The sequence below is a fragment of the Lycorma delicatula genome, chromosome 6 (genome assembly GCF_047948215.1).
Source record: "Lycorma delicatula isolate Av1 chromosome 6, ASM4794821v1, whole genome shotgun sequence".
NCBI lineage: Eukaryota > Metazoa > Arthropoda > Insecta > Hemiptera > Fulgoridae > Lycorma > Lycorma delicatula.
In genome coordinates, this window is record NC_134460.1 from 131626857 (window position 1) to 131651131 (window position 24275).

At 28.5% G+C, this 24275-nt stretch overlaps 1 protein-coding gene across 4 annotated transcripts; it reads right to left on the bottom strand.

Annotated features, from left to right (window-relative positions):
* Positions 1–1336: 1336 nt before the first annotated feature.
* Positions 1337–24191, bottom strand: Cnep1r2 (CTD nuclear envelope phosphatase 1 regulatory subunit 2). 4 transcript variants are annotated; one of them, XM_075368546.1, is made up of 5 exons: positions 23955–24191; positions 20952–21023; positions 12526–12660; positions 6260–8170; positions 1337–5599 (listed from the first exon to the last, which is right to left on the bottom strand). In XM_075368546.1, exons 1-4 carry the CDS (start codon positions 23965–23967, stop codon positions 8025–8027), a joined length of 366 nt encoding a protein of 121 aa, XP_075224661.1. In that variant the 5' UTR covers positions 23968–24191; the 3' UTR covers positions 1337–5599; positions 6260–8024. The 4 variants fall into 4 exon arrangements, with proteins under 4 accessions (XP_075224661.1, XP_075224660.1, XP_075224659.1 ...); XM_075368545.1 differs by lacking the exon at positions 23955–24191 and adding an exon at positions 23660–23867; XM_075368544.1 differs by lacking the exon at positions 23955–24191 and adding an exon at positions 23549–23624.
* Positions 24192–24275: the final 84 nt, after the last annotated feature.

The following is a 24275-nucleotide window of genomic DNA, read 5'->3' on the forward strand; positions in this document are numbered from 1 at the left end:
ACAAGTAGGTGATAGCAGTATTACAGTATACAAGGTCTGTAAATAAAGTAATGAGACTGGTTCAGAGAAGCCTTTTATTTACAATCCAATTATACATGGACTCTTATCACCTTAAAAATGGCTTCCCCTTGGGAAGCTACGCAATGGTTTTCCCCACTTCATAGCCGTGCTGGAACTCAGAAACCAGAATATCCTTCAGATGATCGGTTACATTTTTTTGAAGTGTGTCGGAGTGGCACACTTCCAGAGCAAGGAGTTTGCTCTGGTGTTTTGTTTCTGGGTCATACTCAAATACCCAAGATTCATCACCAGTAAAACATTTTTTAGAAAATCAGGATCAGTTTCAATTCACCCTAGAAGATTACAGCACACTTCAACCTTGTTTTTCTGTTCAGTAATGAGGTTTTTTGGAACCAATTTTGCACAAACTTTTTTCTTGTTCAATTCGTTTGTCAAATTTGATGGACTGTGGTATGGTTCAAATTCAATTGTTCTGCAATCATTCTGACAGTTAATCGCTGGTGCACCGTATCAAGTCTCTGATTCGCTCAACATTGTTATCACTTTTTGACGTTAACGGTCTTCCAGAGCATGGATCATTCGCAACCGATTCCTGGCCATCTGAAAATGCTTTAAACCACCTAAAAACTTGGACTCATGACAGAGCATCATCTCCATACACCCTTTTCAATTTTGAAAATGTTTCAGTAGTATTCTTATAGAGTTTTAACACAAAACTTGATTGCGCAACAATGCTCATAATTAGTATCACTAATTTTTGTAATGCACAACAAAAACTCATTTCATGAAAAGTTTGTTTATGTCTCACGTGGCAACAATAGACTAAAAATATTAATACCCAATCTGAATGAGCTCTTCATAGAACCATATGTTTACTAGTAACTTTACAGTGTTGCGACTTTGGCTGCCAAAACATAACTAATCTCATTACTTTATTTAAAGACCTTGTATGTCACACACTGCTTGCAGCTCTTCTTTAAATAGATGATACTGCCACATTTATCACTTTCTTTAAAGACAGTATTATAATTTTTTTTTTTTAATATATAATGATATAATCAGTTTAACATGTCTATGCATTTCATTTTCATGAGTTTTTATGTGCAAACATAAGATATATAAGCACAAGAGCATAATTCTTATACGATGTAACAATGTTTACACTGCTTTTCTTACATCAAGCTGTTTTTTTTTTTTTTTTTTAATTAAACCCTCTCTTTCACAGACTTCTTCCAGAATTGTCCCCCTCCATCCTTAGTATCATATTAACTATGCTGCACAATTATTTATTAATAAAAAACAGTTTTAAAAAATAACCAGTTATATTTTAATTTACAAAAACTATTTAAAACACTGTACAAACAAATGTAATAATATTGTATAATGCATTAAAACAATAATGTTAATAAAATAATGATGTTCCATAATATTCAAATACAGAATAATGATATTATTTTAATGCTACAACTTACAATTGAATCTTAATGATAAAATATGTTAGCTACTAGCTAATTACAGTTTATTACATGTGTATATTTTTAATTATATTAACCTACTGATAGGTTTACTTCAACTTCATTTAATGAAAATGCTACATGAAAAATTGATAATGATTAACTGATTAATTTTTGTGAAAGAAATATACTTAAAAAGAGAATCACTCAGAATATTTATTAAAAAACTGACTTCACACATCGGAAGACAGAATTATGATAATTGTGCACCAGGTGTGTAAATATGAAACCAGAATTTGCCCATAAATGGCCCTAGCTGTCAATGTAGTTATCGTAAAACCAAATCATTGGTGGCATTTTCTTTTTTTCACAGCTGAGAAAGATTTTCAACTGACAACAATACAAGTTTCATACAACAGCATAGTTTTAATTAGCGTTGAACATGTTGAGTTTTTTACCTAAAAACTACAATTTGCAGACAGCATTGATTTTCTGTTACCATTTAAAGAAAACTCCTACAGAATTGCATAGAATGCTTGTCGAAGCTTATGGTGAGCATGCTCTTGGTAAATCACAGTACTTCGAGTGGTTTAAAAAAAAAATTTAAAGTGATTTTGACGTGAAAATGAAGAACGTGACCACCAAAAACCTTTGAAGACAGCGAATTGTAAGTATTGTTGGATGAAGATGATGCTAAAACACAACTCGCAGATCAATTAAAGTAATATGAGAAGCCATCTCCATATGTTTGAAAGCCATGGGAAAGATGTAGAAGATGGGAAAATGGGTTCCACATGAACTGAATGAAAGACAGCAAGAAAATCAAAAGACCACTTGTGAAATGCTGCTCACCAGGTACAAAAGAGTCATTTCTCCATCAAAATGTGATGAAAAGTGGATATATTTCAAGAATCCTAAGCATAAAAGATTACAGTAACTCCAAGCGAACCATTGACATCGATGTGGAAAGAAGACAATGCTCTATGTTTGGTGGAATCAGAAGGGTGTATTTATTATGAGCTGCTAAAACCTGGCGAAAACATTAATACTGAACGCTACTGACAACAAATGATAGATTTGAATCGATCATTGCATGAAAAACAACCAGAATATCAAAAGGCAACAAAAAGTGATTTTGCTTCATGATAATACACCACCGCACACAGCAAAATTGGTCAAGTAAATGATTGAGGTGTTCAGCTGGGAAATACTTTTGCATGCGGCTTACTCACCAGACTTGGCTCCATCCGACTACTTACATCGATGGGACATGCACTTATTGAGCAGTGCTTCACTTCTTATGAAAATGGCTTGATAACTGGTTTGCCTCAAAAGAGCAACAGTTTTTTTTGGTGTGGCATTCATAAATTGTCAGAGAGATGGGAAAAATGTATAGCTAGCGATATTTTGAATAAAATATTTTTTATCATTTTCATACAATAAATGTATATTTTCTGTACATAAATTCCATTTTCATGTTAACACACCTGGTACATAACAATTCTTATATAACTAACAATAACTCCCCTGAACCAAATGAAAAAGTGTATTTAATATTCACAATTGCATGTACAAGACTTCTGTTTCTGGGAAATGACATTCACAACCACTTAAGCAGTCACCTTGTTGAATGGAATATTGTACTAAGCAAAGTAAAAGTATGATCAATATAAATGTTACACAAAATTAATGAAATAATAAGTTCATGGTAAACAAACAAAAATATTTCCTTACTATCATAGATATATGATAACAAAAAAAACATTAAAATGTCCACTATGAAAATATATATCTATAAACCCACATAATTAATTAATTCAGATACTTAATAATTTCTGCGTTAACAGAAAAGACAGTTGTAAAAATCCAACAAAACACTCCAATCTGAAAAAAATTATAACAGCAAGAAAAGAATTTTTTTTCAAAAGCTGTGCTGTATTTCTGTTCTGAAAAAAGTATAGTTTTAATAATTGAATCAACTGTAAGATAAGTTCATAAAGTTGAGGTTACAGTTGTTTTTTTTTTTTAATTAACATGTAAAAAAATAAATAGTAATGTGGTTGTGTGTTGCAAAAATGTTAATTTAAAAGCATTTGTTTAAGTTAAATTATTATTAACTGATTTCAATGATGTCTCTGCTATCAAGAAGTATCTGTCCTCCCATGTATAGGATAAATTAAAAATAAGTTATAAGGACCTGATGTGCATTAAAAGTAATGCCAAAAATGACACGGCCATCCTCCTCAAAATAACAAGATTCTATCCAGGCTTATTAAGATAAATGAAGTGGTTTCCTTTTTCAGAGAGTCAAATATATACTGTTGTGTAACAATCAAGCCCACTGAAATACAGGTTATATTCAGTTTTTCAAGGCAAGTGAAGGTGTCCTACAAGGGAGAACTTTTCTCTGTTCACAACAGGGCTTTATTGCATGCAGAAAATTTAAAGCTGTCAGACTAAATATATATAATCTAAGATTTGTAACTTTCAAAACCAATTTACACCTTTCCTGGTTGGAGATCTTGCCATGCCTACGAGCATCTTGTTCACCACAGTTGCTCTGATGGTGTCAAACTGTCCATGTGTTTTGTTTGTTACATTGTTATCATTATGCTCTGGTTAATTTTTGAATTCTTTTACTTTAGGTAGTCTTACAAATTGTGTCATCCAGGTTACTCGGTAATATTACTTTATTCCTACTGACTTTATTTGGTCATCATCCATTAGAAAATTATTAAGAACAATACACAAGTTTATAAACCTATTTGAAAACTGTCAGCACAATTTCAAAGCATTTTAATTCTTGTAACTTATGTTCATAAATTAATGTTGACTCTTACTCTTGTTTTTATCTCTGTAAAATGTTACACACCTAATGTATGTTAATAACTTTTCAGATAAAACAGAATTTGCTACAAGAGTATTTTTGTTAATATTAATTAATTCTGAAATTTATATTAAAATTTTTATTTTTCCTAATTACTGTTTATTTTCAGCAGAATTATTTGAGCTGTCACTTATGCACCACATATAAAATAATGAAATAAAATGTTTATATAAAATTTATATGAAGAAAAAAATAAGTAAAATAAAACTAATTGCTTGCATATTTCAGTAATCATATTGTTGATACAAATTTATATTAACAAAGATTGGATTTTCAAGTCATCAACTTAATATTTATTACTAGTGAGCAAAGTAAATTATTAATATAAATGAAAAATAAAAGTAATTTTCTTATCTGTTACACACAAAATTACTATTAAAAAAATATTTTGAGAAAGTAAAAAGTATGTTTCAAACTGGCATTACATTGCTCATAAATTTATGTACTAATTCTTTGGTAATTTCTAGTAAAATTAATAGCAAAACCATAAACATTTATTTAACTTTAATAAAGTAAGGACTGCCCTCTAACCTAGCTTTGGTCGTAAAACAGGCTGAATAATCAATACTTTGTTTCAAATGCTGTAGCTTTTAAAAATTTTGTGATTATTAAAGATGTATTTAAGAATAACTTTTATTTGACATAAAAATTATGTTATTCATAATTATTAAATAAAAAACAATGAGAAGGGAGAAGACTGTTGGCATTTATTCTGAAAGCATAGAAAATGTTATTTTTATTTTTTATGTATATTTCACAAGGTCTAATTTGCATTATTTTTTAAAATTTTATTTCTTAGATATTTGAAAATCTTGTTTTATATATATATTAAATAAATATCATGTTTTATTCATAATTTAGCAGAAAAATAAGATAAAATATATGGGGTAAACTGATTCAAACTTCCTTCTACAAATATATAGTTAACCATGTGAAGTGGAAAGTATATCTATGATAACAGATTGTGTACCTAACTCCCAAGAGTTACAAGCTTTCCTTTAAACATTAAAAAAAATAATAATAAATGCACCCCGTATTGACTGCTTCATCAATAATTTTTCAGTTAAATTTATAAATGTACAGTAAGGTAATTGATCATTTTGTTACATTACTGTACAAGATTTATAAGGGTGAATCAAATTTAAAAGGTAATTTTGCTATTCTACGCAGTAAGCAGTTCCAAGCTGGATGGTAGAGTGGGGGGGTTAATGTTCGGTGTGTCAGAAAGGGGAACCAGCTTTGTTAGCTCCTCCACTCTCGTTTTGTCATCAGTACTAATATATATATATATATATCATGTTATTCAAAAAGTCCTCAAAAAACAACATTATGGGTTATGTGAATAGAAATTTATTTTTTAATATTTGGTAATTTACCTGAGTTTAAGTATTGTGTAATCATAGTTTAAACTAATTAGAGGATAAAAAGGGTTCAGTATTATGTTCTTTCTTGTTATTACATGATGTTGAGTCTTAGACTGTGGTAGAAGCATAATTAAAATTGATAAGATTTTTTAAACAAAGATTTATAGGAGAGTGCTTAGAATTAGTTTGAAGATATAATAGGGTTTGAAATGAAAAAAATTCTTAAATATACAAATAACCATTAAACTCATTAAAATTTTTAAAAGGAAAAATGTTGAATAAAAATATCATCTTTATCTTGCATATTAAAGAAAAATAAAATGAAGATGAGATACTAGAAGTAGAATAATACTTAAGCTGAAAAACTAGTGAGACAGAATCTCTATGTGAGAAAAATAAGTTGTATAGGTGCTTTTATAAAAATGATTTTCATAATGTATATAATTTTCTGATGTACATTGTTTTTATAGGAACAAAAAATATGAACAAGTAAAATTTTTTTAAGTCCAGCCATCTTTAATATGTAGCACTACCTTATTGGACTTTTAAAATGTTTAATAGAATAAATCTATAAATACACAAAGTATCACACCATGACTTAAATTTAACCATTTTTATAATACAAATTAAAACATATACACAATTTTTAAGTTTTTATATTTTTTTAATAAACGGTCAAAGTATTTCCAAATACATCACATATTTAAATTTATACAATAGCAAAAATTTTCTTCTGTACATACTACAGAAACTGAGGAAGTAAAAACTTTTTAAACAAGGGCAGGTAGGTTTAATTAAGGTTTGAAAGATGTAAGCTGAGTACCTCCAAACATGTTCTAAACTCATCTTAATTTTAAAAGCTTTAATAAATTTATTAATTTAAGATGGCTGGGTACAAGATGTGAAAATCAAATACCATCTATAAAAACCAAATTAAAATATCTGTCACTCTCAGATTTCTTTCATTTTCAGCTAAAGTAGTTAAATGGTTGAACAAAGACAATTTTATATTAAAAAATTATTGGTAATTTTTTTTTTTTTTTATAATTGGAATTATACCAGGTAAAATATTTTATAATCATCTACTACTTAAATTAGTTTATTAATCTAGTTCAGTTGAAAAAAAATTTCTTCACTTTCAAAACTTATATATCAATTTTTCAATCAAATTTCTTTAGCTATCCACAAAAAAGAATGCACAAATTCTACATAATAATATTAAGTTAAAAATTACATACATACGGAAATGTTAAGTCAGTTAAGTGAGAACAATTGTTACATTTATCTTTTCAATGGATTATGGATCTTAAATTTAGATATGTTGACAACAGATAACAAATAACAGAAGAAATATTACTTACATTTTTTACTTCTGTCATTAAAATATATGTATCATTTGCATACAATGATATGCAAATGTAATAATTATTATTGTTATATCGTAATATGCATAACACATAAGTGTGTGTGTTATCAGACCAAGGCTGGTCTGGTTTAAATTGTTCAATACTTGCTTGCTTGCTGTATAAAGTGAAAGCAACATTAAATTGTATAAAATTTGAATTTTATATATATATATATATATATATAGATGTGTCTCAATTTAAATGGACCACCCGGTATATATAATATATTCCCTGTTACATTAATAAATAAAACAAATATTTTCTATGAGCGATCAGCAGTATTGATTATGATAACTCACCAAATTAGCACTGCTGTTATTGTTATCCTAACATAATTATCCTATTAAATTGAAAATGCATGTTAAAATGAGCACATACTTAATAAAATATGGATATTTTAAAGACAGAATCTGCATTTAATTATGGCCAAACCAGTTCACATTTTAACATGTATTTTTAAATTATACACACATTTAACATCACATTTTTTATAATATGATAAGTTTTCAAGTTGGTGAGTAATTATCATAAATACACTTGGCGTTTCATAAAAAATAATTCATTTAATTTCTATAAAAATATAAATACTGTACAAGTTTCAGGTTGAATGATCTGCTCATAACATTTATAGTATATTTTTAGAAGTAATAAAAAATAAATATGTTTAACTAAAATGAATTTGTACTTTAAAATAACAGCATTTATCTAAATCATTAAATAATACACAAATTGTTTTTGTTATAAACATGTATTATTAACTAAAACAGAAGTTATATAAATATATATACAATAAAAATAATTATGCTATTCAACATTAAAGTTAATGATTGTAACAATGAATTGACGATGATAATGCTGATGATGAAAATATCGCCACTATATTACAGTCTGGTCAAGTTAATGTTGGTCTTGGTTTTAATATTAGTTTACCAGTCTCATCACATGACATGTTGAAATCACTTAAAACCACTCTTGTACGTCCTGTGATAATCGAAGGAGCAATAACCCTTTTATGAATACCGATTATAAATAGGAACACTGAAACAAAAAAAAGAAGAAACTGACAATTTTGAAGAACTATTCATTTCCTTTTTATGTATTTGAATTAAAGTTTTTCAAAAGGACCCCCAGTTGTAAGTTCTAGACATGATAATTAACTTATGCTTTCAATGAAAAAATAGTACAGTAGTACTATACATTTAAAAAGTTATCAATGTTGTATTTTTTTAATATATGAAGGGTGGCTGATACATAACGCACAGTTGCACATAACTCAAAAATAAAAAGAGTCCAATGAAAAAAATATGACTAAGTGCATTTTATTTCAAACAAAAACTTACATTTATTTTTCCATGTGGTCACCATTTACAGCAACACATTTCTTCCAAAAGTGAAATAGTTTTCTTGGTCTGTCAATGAAGAATGCTGGTGGTCTTTCTATGACCTCACTATATCCTTCAGTTCATCATCTGTCGTGAAATGAATACTCTTAATATCCCTCTTTAATTGGGGAAAGGAGTGAAAATTGCAGAATGCCAAATCTGTTAAGTATGGAGGATGTGAAATAGGTTTAAATTTTAACTTCACAAGAGCCTCATTGGTTGCATGTTATGTCTGTGGAAGAGAATTATCGGTTCCATTGAATATCCAGCATGACACACACATCTCCTAAGATGTTTTAACATCTCTATATATTGTACAGAATTTACAGCTGAACCAACTTCCAGGTTGTCAATCACATAAAAGTGTTTAGAACCTCAGAACACTGTCAACAAAATTTTTCTTAGGGTTATTTTGAATTTTTTTATGGTGGAACCATAGTGCTGATATTCCATGCTCTGCCATTTTTCTTTTGGGTCATTATGATATATTTAAGTTTTATCTCCCATCATAATATTGAAAACAATCTCACTTTCCTCATCACATAACATTTTAGAAACACAACAATCCTTTTGCAGTTTTTTATTCTGCAAGTTTGGATGGCATCCACCACAAACAAATTTTATGGTAGCTCTGTTATGCAGTAATGTTATTCTTTCAATATGCCTATCTATGTGGTAATGCGTTGTTGTATGATGCAATGGTCATTTTGTATCAACTCATCCACTTCCTTTTGGTGCTTCTGTCACAGAAACTGATTGAGCACTGTAAGATTCATCCTCAAAAGTCATGTTACCAGCTTTTGATGCACAAAAATTTATTACTCACCTACTCACAATACTTTCAATCAAAAGTTTCATTACCATAAACAGTTTTTAGACAGTAATGAATTTCACCATCATTCACTTCTTGCATGTTAAAAATTCATCACTGTGTGTAGCTTTAGATTCATTGACACAGGAGGCGTACTTGACTCCATAACAATGATGACTGCCAGAATATGAGTGGCTGTGGCTTAACAAGTTTTGGAATTTTAGTAATAGGTGAATGATCCTACAAGATGGCAATACTTGTCGCTTTGTGTGAGATTTTGCTATCCTGTTACATTCCAGTGTGCATTACATTTCAGCTACCTCTCATATAATTCTATGTAATTTCAGATACCTAGGTTTTTAACAAAAAATCTAAAAGAAATATAATTACAAATTTAATTATTAATTTATATATTATAATTATTTTTTTATTACTTTTAATTACATATATATATATATATATATATATATATATATATATACTACACTATACTATACTATACTATATATATATATATATATATATATATATATATATATATATAAATATATACACACACATACAAAACCATAAATGATCTATTTTTTCATTTATTTTTTTTGTTACAGTATTTTATTGTAAGGATATGATTAATGTAAGGATTTTTTATCCATTTAAAAGCAACTAACATTATGCTTATATCCTGTTGGAATTATATGTTCATTTATTTGTATCTAATGCTACTAGAATTTTTCTCTTTTTATGTCCATTCTTTACACCAGAAAAACTTCCAGTCTGTATTTGTATCAATGTTTTTTTTAGAAAAAAGATTTTGTTTGCCGAAGCTGAAAACTTCCAGAAAAATGATTACCTACACTATAGTTTAAATAAAACAAAAATTTTATTCTGATGAAATATTATAAAACTTCAAAAATGTACTAAGTAAAGGTATACAACACAAAACCTAAAAGAGTAGTAGTAACTCAAAGAACCACAATCCCACAAGTAGGGAGGCACAATCCCACACGTTAAGCTTTAAATACTCTGTGTAGTACAGCCCTTGTGTATTATTATACCCATCTAAAATGTAACCTTTACGATCATGAAGTTTTACCTCTTACAAAAATTAAAAGAAGGAAATCCCCTTAATTATTTCAGTTTCCTTAATATTAAAACGTATGGTATTCACAAAAGTTTTTCAACTTTATTAATTAGAATGAATTAACTTATATGACAGGATAATTCGAAATAAAATGTTTAAGATAACTGTAATGCTGACAGTCATTAAGTATAAAAGCAACTAATTGAGACTGAAAAGTGCAATGCAGAGAAAATGAAACTGATCAGTTTTAATTGTTTGTAGTAGAGTGTTAATCCTACTCATAATTCAATAAGAATGTGCACAAAGTAAAGACCGCTGGGAAATTTCTCTCCTTAAAGTTGGCAAACCTATGTCATTCATGGCCAAGCTAGTAATGTACACACTGCATTGTTGTCTGTAAGTTGTCATGTTGTAGTACCTTTGATTACATGTGAGTTATTATGTTATAAAATGAATAGGAAAATCGATGTTGTCACTGACTGCAAAATACATTGAGTCATACATTTTTTTAAACCATCAAAATGTTAAGCCAGCTAAAATTCATTGGCAGTTGGTTGCTGTATACCATAATGTAATGAATAATAATGATAATCATAATAATGATAATGTAATGAATGAACGAAATGTCCAAAAATGTGTGAAAGGTTTAGAAATAACAGAATTAATGTGCATGATGAACATTTGAGGAGGCTCTTCATAACCATCGAGGACTTGTTGAAACGCATCGATGATGATATCAGAAAAGATCGTTGCTCAACGATTTCCAACCTGGTCCTTCTTTTTCCTAATGTTTCAGGAGCTGTTATTGGTCACATAGTTCATGATCATTTAAGCTTCAGAAAGGTTTGTGCATGTTGGGGGCCTCACGATTTAATGGAACGTCATAAAAAAATCCAAATGGGATCTGCTTTGGAATTTTTGATGCACTACACAGAAAAAGATGATAAGCTCCTTAATTCAATTGCTACCAGCAATGAAACATGGATTTCATATTACATGCCATAGAGAAAACGGCAGTCAAGTGAATGCTGTAATCCTCAATCACCAACAAAGGTCAAGCCACAACCATTTAGACACAAACTGATGGCTACAGTCTTCTGGGATCGGTTTGGCATATTCCTAATTGATTTCATGCCATGTTGAACAACTATAAATGCAAAAGCCTACTGCAAAAGCCTACTGCAAAACTCTACACAAGTTATGGCGCACCATTAAAAACCATTCAAGTTATGGCAGCTGACCGACAGTATCGTCCTGCTGCATGATAAGGCACATCCACATGTTGCGATGTTGCAGCTCTGACACATGATTTACTGAGAACATTTGGACGGGAAATTTATGATCATCACCATATAATCTGGGCTTAGCTCTGTTTGATTATCATTTGTTTGGGAAATTGAAGGCATTTTTAAGTGGTAAACAATTCGCAGTGACAATGAACTTAAAAACACTGATAATTAGTGTCTAAATGGACTGGCGGCAGAAGAATATGATGAAGATATATTGAAGCTAGTGTATCACTACGATAGATATCTTAATTCATGTGGTGATTACATAGAGAAGTAGTATAAGGTATGTAGTTTAAGAAAAATAAAAAATATTTATCAAGTTTTCAGAATAAATTTTTACAATGAAACGATCTTTACTTTAGAGATAATCTCTCATACATAATACATCTGTAATTTGCAATTACACTGCTTGCAACTACCATCAATTGCAACTCGGTAAGTAGCTTAGCTACTCTCTTCAAAGTAACAAAAACTTAAAACATGATTTTATGTTTTGGCATAGTGTGCCAAGTGCACTCACTAGGTGCATGCATAACTTCTCAGTAATAAAATATTTTCACAAGAAATGAATACTATATTTTCTTATTTTATAGGAACACGTGAACTAGAAAATGTAAAACAAAATATTATGAATAGAAACAGACACATTAATAACTGTTTAGCAGCAAATCAGTTAAATAAAATTGACAACTATGTAATGTTTCAACATATTTTTATGGTTTCAGAAGAGTGATTTCAATCTGCCAAATAAATTTTAAGAAATCAATGAAGATTCACATTTCTTTTAAAGATGAATAAATATAAATATATATATGTGTGTGTAAACTTACAGAGAATAAGACTGGAGATGGTAAAAAAAGGATGATTACAAAGACTTTGTGTGAATGAGACAGCCGATGTATTAGGGTCCCTTAACCAGTACCATGCTCCAACTGCTGTACATATTGATATTGCGAATAACAAAACTGAAACATAAAGTTACAAGTTTTTTAACATTAACATTAGTCATGAACTCCATTAAATGCCAAGAATTTACAATAAAATCATTCTGTACTGAAATTTAAAATTTGTAATTGACATTTAACACAAATAATTTTGATTTTATTTGTCATTAATATGATTTCTCTTTTAATTTTCTCTATTCAGAAATATAGGGTTATACTACTTTTTGCAATCTATTAACAGCACTGAATGATCACTAGTGGATAAACGCATATATAACAAATCAGCTGTACAGTAATCATACATTCAAATGCAAGTAAAATAACACACCTTTATTCTAACTATAATTCAATTGTTTACTAGTAACATTTAATTAATGGCATTATCTAAGATCTGGTTGGTTTGATTCTACCTGAGAATATATTGATTAAAAAAAAAATGCTTTCTGTAATCATACATGGGTCTTTTTATATAAAATCTGAAGAAAAAAATTTTACTTATAAGATTAAAATAATATTTCAAATAATTACACACAATTTAATTAAAGAGTTACAGTTGTATGTTATGTTATTAATATGATGTTACAGTTGTATGTTATGTAGAACAGTGCAGTTGATCATTTGCAAAAGAACAGACCATTATATGAATCAATTTAAAAAGCTCCAATACATCTAAATAGATTGCTTAACTTCACATAGATACCATTATTTAAATCCATTATTAGTTTCAGCAGGATTCTACTTATAAAAAATAACAAGATTCTTTAAAAAATTTTTTTTAAATCATTTGACCTACAAATAAACTAAAGATACAAATTAAATTAAGTACTCAATGTTCCTTGAGTACTCAGTTACTTTCATGCCATGAATCAGCTTCACACTTTTTTTGGTAATTTTTATACAAAGTTCATTATAAATTTATTTTCATTATGCATCATACACTAGTTTATTTTACAGTAAGGAATACATTTTAAGTTAACTTAAAATGTATTTCCTTATCAACAGTTTCTCAATACTAAACAATTTATTCATTTAGTAAAAAGCAAGTACTATGTATGTTAATTTAAAAAATACATGATGTTAATACTAAAAACTCAAACTGGAGGTAACAGTAAAAAATTCAAGTGAAGCAATATCAAGGGCAATCCTCAAAATAGTAGCAGTTGAAGAATACTAACACAATATTAATCCATGCATTCTTTTTACCTTTACGTACACCCCTTATTATACATACAATATTTTTCATTTTCATAACTTTCAGGCACCTTAAAATTACCAACATCAACAGATGATCAAATGTAATTGATATAGTGTATGTAATGACTATATGTATATAGTTCTACATATGAAACAATACACTTTACTAATTACAGTAGCATGCAAATTAATCTGAACACATGAATTTTTTTTGTTTACTTCTATGGTGCACTGCTTGACCGCACCCATTTTTTAAATTTAGCATGTAATGTCAGGTTACTATTCTTTGGTTATTTGGAAATTTTCATATTATAAATAGTGTTTTGTGAAAGCTAATTTAATTTTTTATTACAAAATCAAATTTTGGTATTTTTTGTTCAGTGCATCTTGAATGTATAATAATGAACATAGCTCCAAGTGTTCGAAAATCATTTGTTTTCTGAGCATACCAGTATGACACAATGGCAAATAACTTCTGTATGGTGTTGGACTACGGACAATGAATATTTATTTTTAAAAAGTTTATAAACTATTTCCTTTTTACCTCATAGGAAAGACAAATATGGCAGTAAAATAAAATCCTCAATCTTTGGACAATAGTCAAAAAACAACTCATAAAAATGAAATGTACCAAACAATTGACCAAAGCAATAAATATTGGTATGGTTTTATGATTTCTTGAAGAAATCAAAAATGTGTAGTGCTACATTTGATGAATTTATGCCAAATCGCATACATGAAGTGATTAAGAATAAAGGACATATTAATTGAAACGTTATTCAAATTGACAGATATGATTTTTTTCTACACTAAAGTAGAAAAAAAAATCTACTTTTTTATTAAATAACATCTGGGTTTGGATTAACTTCACACTACTGTAAATCAAATTATTGAATTCAACAAATATTTATAAATATAATAATTATTCTACTCCTTTGACAATGGCCATAATCCTATCATAATGAAATAGCATTCATAACAATAAGAGAGAATATATCTATAATTCCAATACAATAAAGCAATTCGGTTTAGCTTTGAAGTAGTTTACTCTAGAAAATTATTTCGTACAATTTTAAAATGAAGGTAATCAATAATTAATAAAAACAAAGGTAATGTAGTACGTATTTACATATCATTACAACACTGATAATCATTTTTTTCTCCTACTGCCAACATTGAGAATCAAAAATTTTCTATTGCTCTCCAAAATTTTTAAACTAAAAATAATAATTGCAATTGTTCTTTTAAAAGCGTATCTTAAAAACAGCAAATGCAATTACTGTTTTTGTATTAGTATAGTAGGTATTTAGTTTTAGTCTGAAATATCAAGAAAACATAATCTTTGCCTTTTTTTTTTTTTTTTAATCATCCATTACCTTCCTAGACCTTAATTTTCTGTGGGCCATCTACTGCTCCCCCTTAAGGCCTCCAGTGTCCACAAGGGGGTGTTATCATCCACTTTGAGAACAAACGTATTACAATATAACACATAAAAATTGATTTATGAAAATTGTAAAAGCAGCTGCAATCTACACATAATAGTGGAACTATTTATTGCTTTTACTATTTATTTGCCGTATTGATTTTACGCAATGCGTACAATCAATTCCTGGGCTGGAAAAAAATTGTAATAAGCCATTTGATTATAATTTACTATGCAATTGTGAACAGAAGAGGTTGCATGATATAAAATTGTGCAGCAGATATGATATAAGTGTGACGAATGGTAGAATGAAGGTTGATACCAACAATACTCTGGTTCTTAAAGTCCCACCAAGAACTTGGCAGGCTCAGATATGAATACACATAACTTACAATAGGGAAGAAGGATCAAGGATATGGAGATAGAGATTTACCCATCAGAGCAGTTAGCTGTTCTTCAAATATCTTATTAAAAATAATTAGAGATTTTAAAGTTATTCGTGATTTTTTTTAATAGATCATACGTTAATTAATAAAGCGGGATGAGAAATCGGGATAAACAAAATCTTTTTAGTCTTTACCAAAGTTAATGTGGGCAAGAGTAGAAGACATGTATCATTATATTTTAGAACATGAATCTTAATTATGTCAGTAGATCTTAAATCAGGGACTGAGGTTACTTCTCACTATGATTCATTAAGCAGCTGCTTATGCATCATGAATGCAAGCATGTAAAAAGGTGCTATAGAGTGCACAATAAAGTTGTAATTAAAAAGGAAATACCAGTGAAATCTATGTGTTTATGTAATAATACAGGAGGCAGATGTGGAGTAGTTGAATGAGTTAAGAAATTTTTCAAATTTATTATTAACAACACAGTCATGGAACTCAGAATTATACTATTTATTTTTAAAAAATACAGAATCTTTTGTACATAGATTTTAAAGTAACATTATAAATATATTTGAAAATTTTTTAACATATCGAAGCAACATTTACTAGATACTGTTTCAACAAAACTGTTCAAAAACAAGCTAGGAGTGATGTGTTTGAGGGAAAGATTTGGATATGAAATATGTGAATGGAGTAGTACAATGGAAAGAACTGGATCATTTGACAGATTTTATAAGGAGCTTGAGAAATAAATGCAGAATGAGCTGGTAGAGCATGTTTTCTAGCACATTTACTCTTAATATAAGATTAATTTAAGGGTAATTTTAACAGAAATGAAGTGTTAATCATTTTTAAATTGTAACAAGCACTGTGACATTTAAATTGCAGGTAAAAAGAGGAACAACTTTTGTGTACTTCAGACATCATATGCTTTATTGACTTTTGGCTCATATTCTATGTGATATAGGTAACTAGGGAGGAAAACTGTGTTAATTTAACAGCAAATAATAGGTATGTAGAATGAAGATGGGAAGAAATCTTCTAAAAAAGAAACTTGGAAATTAATGTAATTTTTGGTGCTATAAGCATCATTAGATACAGGCTAAAATTTCAAGAATTTTTAAAATTGGTATTACTTAAAAACACATACACTAAGAGATTAATATTTGCTTCTCTGAAAAAAAAAAATCTTTAAACCTTATTTTAAGTAAATTGGTTAGAATATCTTTTGAATGGGTTTTTAATTTATTAAAAAAGGCAATATAACAATAAATAATAAGATCTTTCTCATACAGCAACTAATTTTTGTGCTATTAAATAATAACAGTTCTCTTTTCTGATTCTCTTTTTTGTAAATATACATGCAAGGAAAGTTGAAATTTGTTAATTAATAATATTGATCCAAATAATTCATACTTAAAGGCTCCAAATAATAACTTAACAATCCATTTTTATGTCTTTAAAAGTCATTATTTTTCAAAATAAATAATAAAATTATTAGAAGTGAAAATGAAATAATAAAATTTAGATGGAAATGTTACAGGATAATAAATATTTAATAATGAAGCTTAACATTTTATTACAATACTTTAAAGAAAAACAATATCATTTATAATTCTTTTGCAGATGAATCAATTTGATCAATCGATGAGAATTTCTTATGACACAAGAAATTTCACATTATGGACAATAGTGTAAATACTACTTGCCATTTTCATTAGCCCCTTACCAGTATCAGAATATTCTGACATGGCCGATGTGCATGATTAGGGCCTTTGACAGAATATTCTGATGTCAACCTTTTGTCCAGTTTAATTTGTTCTCTGTCTCTGTTGTTTTATTATTTTTTTAATAGTACTCTACAATGATAGATAACACTAGTTAGTTTTAATACAGTGTAAAGCGAGGGATTTTCATGTGTATTTGATTATAATCAACTGACCCAGCTGTAATGGTGAGTTGTTTATTTACATTGTTCTGTGTAGTCAGACTGTCAGCACTATAATTCTTATTATATCGTGAAAGTATAAAATTAATTGTGTAAATATTTTATATATACATGTGACTGAAATTCTGCAAATATTTGCATATATATATATGTGTGTGTGTGTGTGTATATGTATGTGTGCATTTAAAAATGGCAGTACTAATAAGCTATTGCGATAGATTTCCTTCAAAGTAGTCTGTTTCTGAATGAACACACTGACTCCATTTATTTCTTAATGGTGTTAAAACACTCTCCATATTTGCCTTAAGGTCTTCATTTAAGTCAAATCAGTTCCCTTTCAGTGAAAATTGCAATTTAAGAAACAGGAAGAAGTTGGCAAGGACTAAATCAGGGGAATAGGGAGGTTACAGGAATTTGCAATTTCATCAAAAATTTCTGTGATTGAGAACACACAATGAATCTGTGCATTGTCAAGGACCCAATTCTTGTCTCGCCAGAGTGCAGACCTTTTCTTCCATACATTTCACGCAATGTTGAAGGACACTTTTATAGTACTCCTGATTGACTGTCTGCGCTAAGGGGGAAATTCATCAAGCACAATACTGGTAGAATCTAAGAAAGCTGCCAACAAAAAGCTCAACTCTGCTGAGCTTTTTTCTGTCATGGTGAACTTGGACCCTTCCATTATGATGATTGTGCCTTTGGTCCTGGTTCATATCCATGAACTATGTATGATTTGTCACCTGTAATTATTCCTATTTAACAAATCTCATCAGTTTCAGCCCAAATAACCAGTTCTTGGGACACTTCAAGCTGGTGTAGTTTCTGCTGGTTTGACAACAATTTTAGAATGAATTTCGCAGACACTTGATGCATGTTCAAATCTTATGTTAAACTGACTGAACCGCACAGAAATTTAAATCGTTCATCAGCCATCTCCCTAATTTTAATGGTCGGACCACACTAAATCGACTGATTTATGGCCACCCTTAAATCTGTTTAACCAGATAAAAACATTTGATCAGCTCAGATATTTACCCCTTGAAAGCTGTGTTCATAAGTCTTCGAAGCTGATTTCCCAGTTTTCAAACAAAAATTTTATTAGTTTTCCATTCTGCAAAACCAATAATCTAGCGAGAACCGAAAACACATCTTCACTCACCAGGATGCCACTCTTTACTGAATAAAGAAGACATCACGGGGATAATCTTTTCAGAATGTTTCAAGAATAAAACAAGCTTCCCCTTCCTCACCCATGGGTAAACCTACTCCCTCCTATTGAGCAGTGACGGCGTGTCTTAAAAACTTTCCAATCGCATCTCATAAATAAAAGATTAACTCCTTAATATTTCATGATGTGAATGGACAACAATGTAAAGTAGGACTCGCAATATTCTGAAACAGATATAGTAAATTATATTTTATTGTGTTACGTTTTAATTTTCTCAGTGACTAAAAACTGTGTGTAATTGCAAGTCACTAAATATATCTACATTACATAATATCGACATTTGTATTATTTTAAATAATCGTATTATTAATTCAGAAAGAAGTATCAATAGGCGGGAGTAATTATATTAATATTTTTTAACTTTTTTCTTTTAAGAAAGAATTTCTTTATATTATCTTACTACATAGAACATGTGAAATGTAAGTATGCTTATTATACTTTCTGAAAAAAAAAAGTTAAGAACTAAATAAATATTGAGAAACCCAATTATATTGTCATGTACATCATACTATAACCAATATGCTTTACATATATTATTTTAATAGTATAATTTTGCTACTTCATTTGTAACAATTTAGACAAGAAAGACGACAAAAAAATACTATGCTGTAAATCAATGACATAGTTAATTCACTTTACACATTACTGGTCCATCTTAGTTTATTAATTGTATAAACTAGAGTGGACTAACCCTATAGACGCTTTAATTTACCGTTCATATTAGGTAAAAAAAAATATATATATATCTATAGTTCAATAATACTATTTAATCTTTAAAAATACATGGTGGATACACAATCACAATCTTCATCTACTATAAAATCAGGTTTTGTGTTTTTTTTAAGGGAATTAATATTTTTTACAATTGTTCACTTCTTTAATCCTCTCCATTTACATTACCAGGATCAAAAGTTTCATCAGTTACAATTTCAGAAGAGATCAGGTTTGTATAAATTGATACTTCATGGGATTTATTGCAGAAAACTTTGCACCCCTTTAGCCAGCAAAACATGCAACAGAAAAAACATTGTTAGACTAAAAAGAGAAAAATAATTTTATAAAAAATAAAACGATTTACTGAAAAAATCTGTATTTTGAAATTGCATAGTTTAACATAAAAAAAAGTTTAATTATTCTAGTATTTAATTTCTAATACCAATTTTTAACAATGACAACATTAAAGATAAATAATAACTCTATTTTGATAAAATTATTTTAAAAAATAATTACAATTTCTTACCTTTGTTGTTATCAGCTTGTTAGTTTCTAAATATAGTAGAAGTTGAACAGCACCTAAATATTTTTTGGTCTTCCATTAATCTTTTTCAAATTGAGATATGCTACATGTTTCAGTCATCAAAACTGTACTTGAAAAAAGACTTTTCAAATGAAATCAGTTAATAGATTCAACTCCTCAAACTTGTTACTATTTTTATATAATTTATTTGTTCACTACAAGTAAGTTTCTGACATAGCTTGATGGACAGAGGGGCAATATTTAATTTGAACTTGAGCATATCTTATATGACATCATTAGTATCTATAATTTTCATTTAACGTACAAAATTGTAGAGAATAAAGAAGGAAATCTTTTGAACAGTTTTATAAATATGCTACAAACATAATTGTTTGTATTTTATTCTTCTAAATACATTCGGCGATTAGAAAACTGCCACTTTCTATACCAAAACTAAATAAAAATAAGGCATTACAGAATATATTAGCAAAGGGAATTTTATTTTAAACACTATCATATATTAACAAAGGGAATTTTATTTTAAACACTATCAATCACATAATGTGGAAAATATTGGAAACAAAGATAACATCATGGAAGTATATAATCAGATACCTGGAAAAGTTGTATTGATGTATGTAGTCCAGGCAGGATGTGTACAGAAACTATAATCTCATAATGGCAGAAGGGATTTTATAAGCCGTAAGAGCTAACAAAACCAGCACAACGGTGCCAAAATCTGGGACAGATTTTCCCACAATTTCATTTCTAGTGCCATTTATCACTATGTTTCAAATTCATCATATTATAAAACATTCCAATAACAGAGGAATGTTTGTCATAAGGCACTACAATAAAATAATAAAAGATAAATAATGTTAACTTACTTCGCCATCTGATGGTAGAAGGTCGAAGACACGCAATGACTTCTGTAAGTCGTCTCTCAAAAGCTTTAAGATCTACAATATAAAAAGATGATAGAAATCAGTTATAAATGAATAGTGCCAAAGTGCTTTGTCAAATTATCTATCAAGTGAGAATTTATCAGAAATAATTTCCAAAAAAAATTAATTAATGATAGAAATTATACAATAACAAATTTATAATAAACTTATTTACATAAACAAATTTATAATAACCAGCAGTTTATTTAATTTAGTCAAAAACAATATCTATTAAAAGGATACCTACAGTATGAAAATATACAAAAATCAAAACATATGAAAATACTAACTTAATGGAATATTAGTGCGTATTATTCATAATATAATGGTACATATCACTTCTAATCTTGAAAGTCTTATTCTTAACACAAAAAAAAATTTATATAAAAAAAATCAACATAAAACTATACCAATAAATAACATTAAAACATAAGAATATAACTTTAAAAAAAAATATTGCAAAATTATCTATCAATACATAGAGCTCATCATTTACTAATGGATTCAATACTACATGAAGAATTTGAGGATAAATTTCTTGTAAATTTATTATCAAATTTTAAATTTTCTTATTTGCAACAGAATTTAGCATATTTAATTTTATTTTTATTGACAGCAATAAAAATTATCTTTTCTGTTAAAAGGTAGTATTTTCTATCACTGAAAGTGTGGCCTTCTTATGAATACACAACCTTTTTTTTCATTTCATTAATAACAATTTTTATATATACATATATCTTAACCATCTTAATATTATTTCAACATTTCAATTACATGATTAATTTACTTAGAATAATGTTATTACATTCACAATAACTAACAGCATTTTCTAATAAGTATCAATTCATCAAGTAGACATCAATCCTGAAATATAATGTAATTCTTTCTCAAAAATCAGCATTATTGAATACTTATAGCCATATAGGAAGCAATCATATGCTAACATGTGTCATAATGCAATGACTGAACTGCATACAATATTATCACTGAAAAACAGGAAGAATAATAAATTTACAATTTGTGTTTACAACTTTTATGCTGTTTCAGAAATGTTGTCTGTTAACAGACATGATTCAAAATGTTTCTGAACATCATTTGTACGCGTTTTTTATAAAGCCACCATAAAAGTACAGTTACAATTTTGGAGCTAGTATTGAAAGTCCCATTTCAACAAATTATGTGTAAATTCCAGGACAAGATTGATTCAAATTTTTAATCACTTTAACATGTGTTTTAAATACATTTCTCTAAGTATCAACTCCTTTTCAATACTTGCCATTAACACCTTTTTCATTTTCCATTATTTTTATGAAAAGGTATCTATCCAGCTGCAACTCCTAGAAGCATGGAAGAGCGTGTTGACTTGTTTTGAAATCAGCGTTGTAAAAAAATATATTAAACTTATAAAGTGGAGATATTTAATACATATATTTTTAATTTATTGTTGAATATGTGGAAGTTAAGAAAAGGCAATGTTGCCTGCCAGATGTCCTTCATGCAGCAGTTATACACATTCAACTGTGATTACCTTTAGATATTTTTAATCAATTATACAATTTTCATTCATAAAATTACTGCACAATAATTTTTAGGGCTTTAATAAATAATTTTCAATGCAAATACTCATATTAAACAATAGAACAAAAGCAGTAATTCCTAAAGTATATTTCAACATATTTGCGGCTACTTCTATAAAGCCTACTCTAAAATTTACTTCAAATAACCTGTATTATCTACAAGTTATGCACCTATTACTACTCTATGCATTAAGAACAACTCAAACATACCACTCCAAAAGATAATCATCAAATTTTTACTATTTTTTTATCTCTCTGGATTTATATTTTTAAAACTATTAGTCAACTTATAATAATAAACTGATAAATTATTGTGTTAAAGTACTTCTCTTGTGGAAGAACGTAAGCAGCTCACTTCAAAGTAACAACTTTATTTCTGTGATTTTACTTTAAAATAAAGTAGGTAAAATAAAAGTATGCAAAGAATCGTTTTAGTCATAATTATGAATTCTAATTTCAAAGAAATTAGGAAGCAAAACGAAAACCAAAGTTCCCTTTCTCAATTTATAATTATAGAATGAAAGACCTTTAACTGAGGCGTTTCATACAATTACTAATTTCTGCCTTGTTCTACCGTTACAAAGAATACAGTAACTTGGTGTAACAAGTAAAATAAAGTAATTTTCTTTATTATGGCAGTTACTTTTGCTTGATCAGTTCACAAAATATAGGAGTTAAGGCTATGAAAAGAATGTTACGAGAATTGTACAGATCAGCTTGTCTCTAGTTAAAATTAAATTGTAACCTAAAATATTCACAAAACATATCTCCACAACCAATAAGTAAGTAACCAACGTTTACAATCGCGAAATATCGCTAGTTCCATCACTATAAACCAAATCATCTACATAACACTGAGAATACGGGAGAAAAAAAATCGTAAAAGAAAATTTAATAAAAGAAAAATCATGAAAATTTAACTGTCATGCCTATTTTATTGACATAAATATTAATTGGCAATACTTAAATAAACGTCGGATTCATAATCAATATTAATGTACGGGATGACGAATGTAGTAAACATTTCTTAATTAACAGAATTACATGCAATTCTAAATTCACTACAAAACTAACCTTCACAAGCAGTTTGTTCTAGCGACATATTACAAGCCACCTACAAATTCATTCTAAGACTGCCTCTCATTAGCGCTGTAAAAATCTAAACGGTAAGACTTGGTAACAAACACAACGTGTGATTTTCCCTTAAGACAGTTTTCATAAATATTTCACTCATTTAAATACTGAAACACTTCGTATTTATTGCCAGACATAACACTACAAACTTACATTATTATTAACAATTATTGATAATAACGTACACGACGTAAATAGAAGAATTCTAATAAGTGTTAATTGAACACAAATTTACCTTGTAACTCCATAAATAATAGGAAATTTGATCATTACAACGTTTTCAATACGATTTCACAATCACCCGCAAACATCTTAATTTCATTTTACTAACTGTAAATAAGTATGTTTGTTTTGAACTGTTTGCTACGAAAACCATTCATCATCAGATTCATCTCTGTAGTATTTACGTAGTCCAAAGATACTCTTACCGTTAGAGTAGTTCTGTAACTCGAAATTTTACCCCTTTTTAGTGCAATACGTTATGGAATGCCAAACAAATGACGTACATTGTTAAGTATTTGCCAATAAAGTATATTTTCTTTTCTGATGTTCCAAA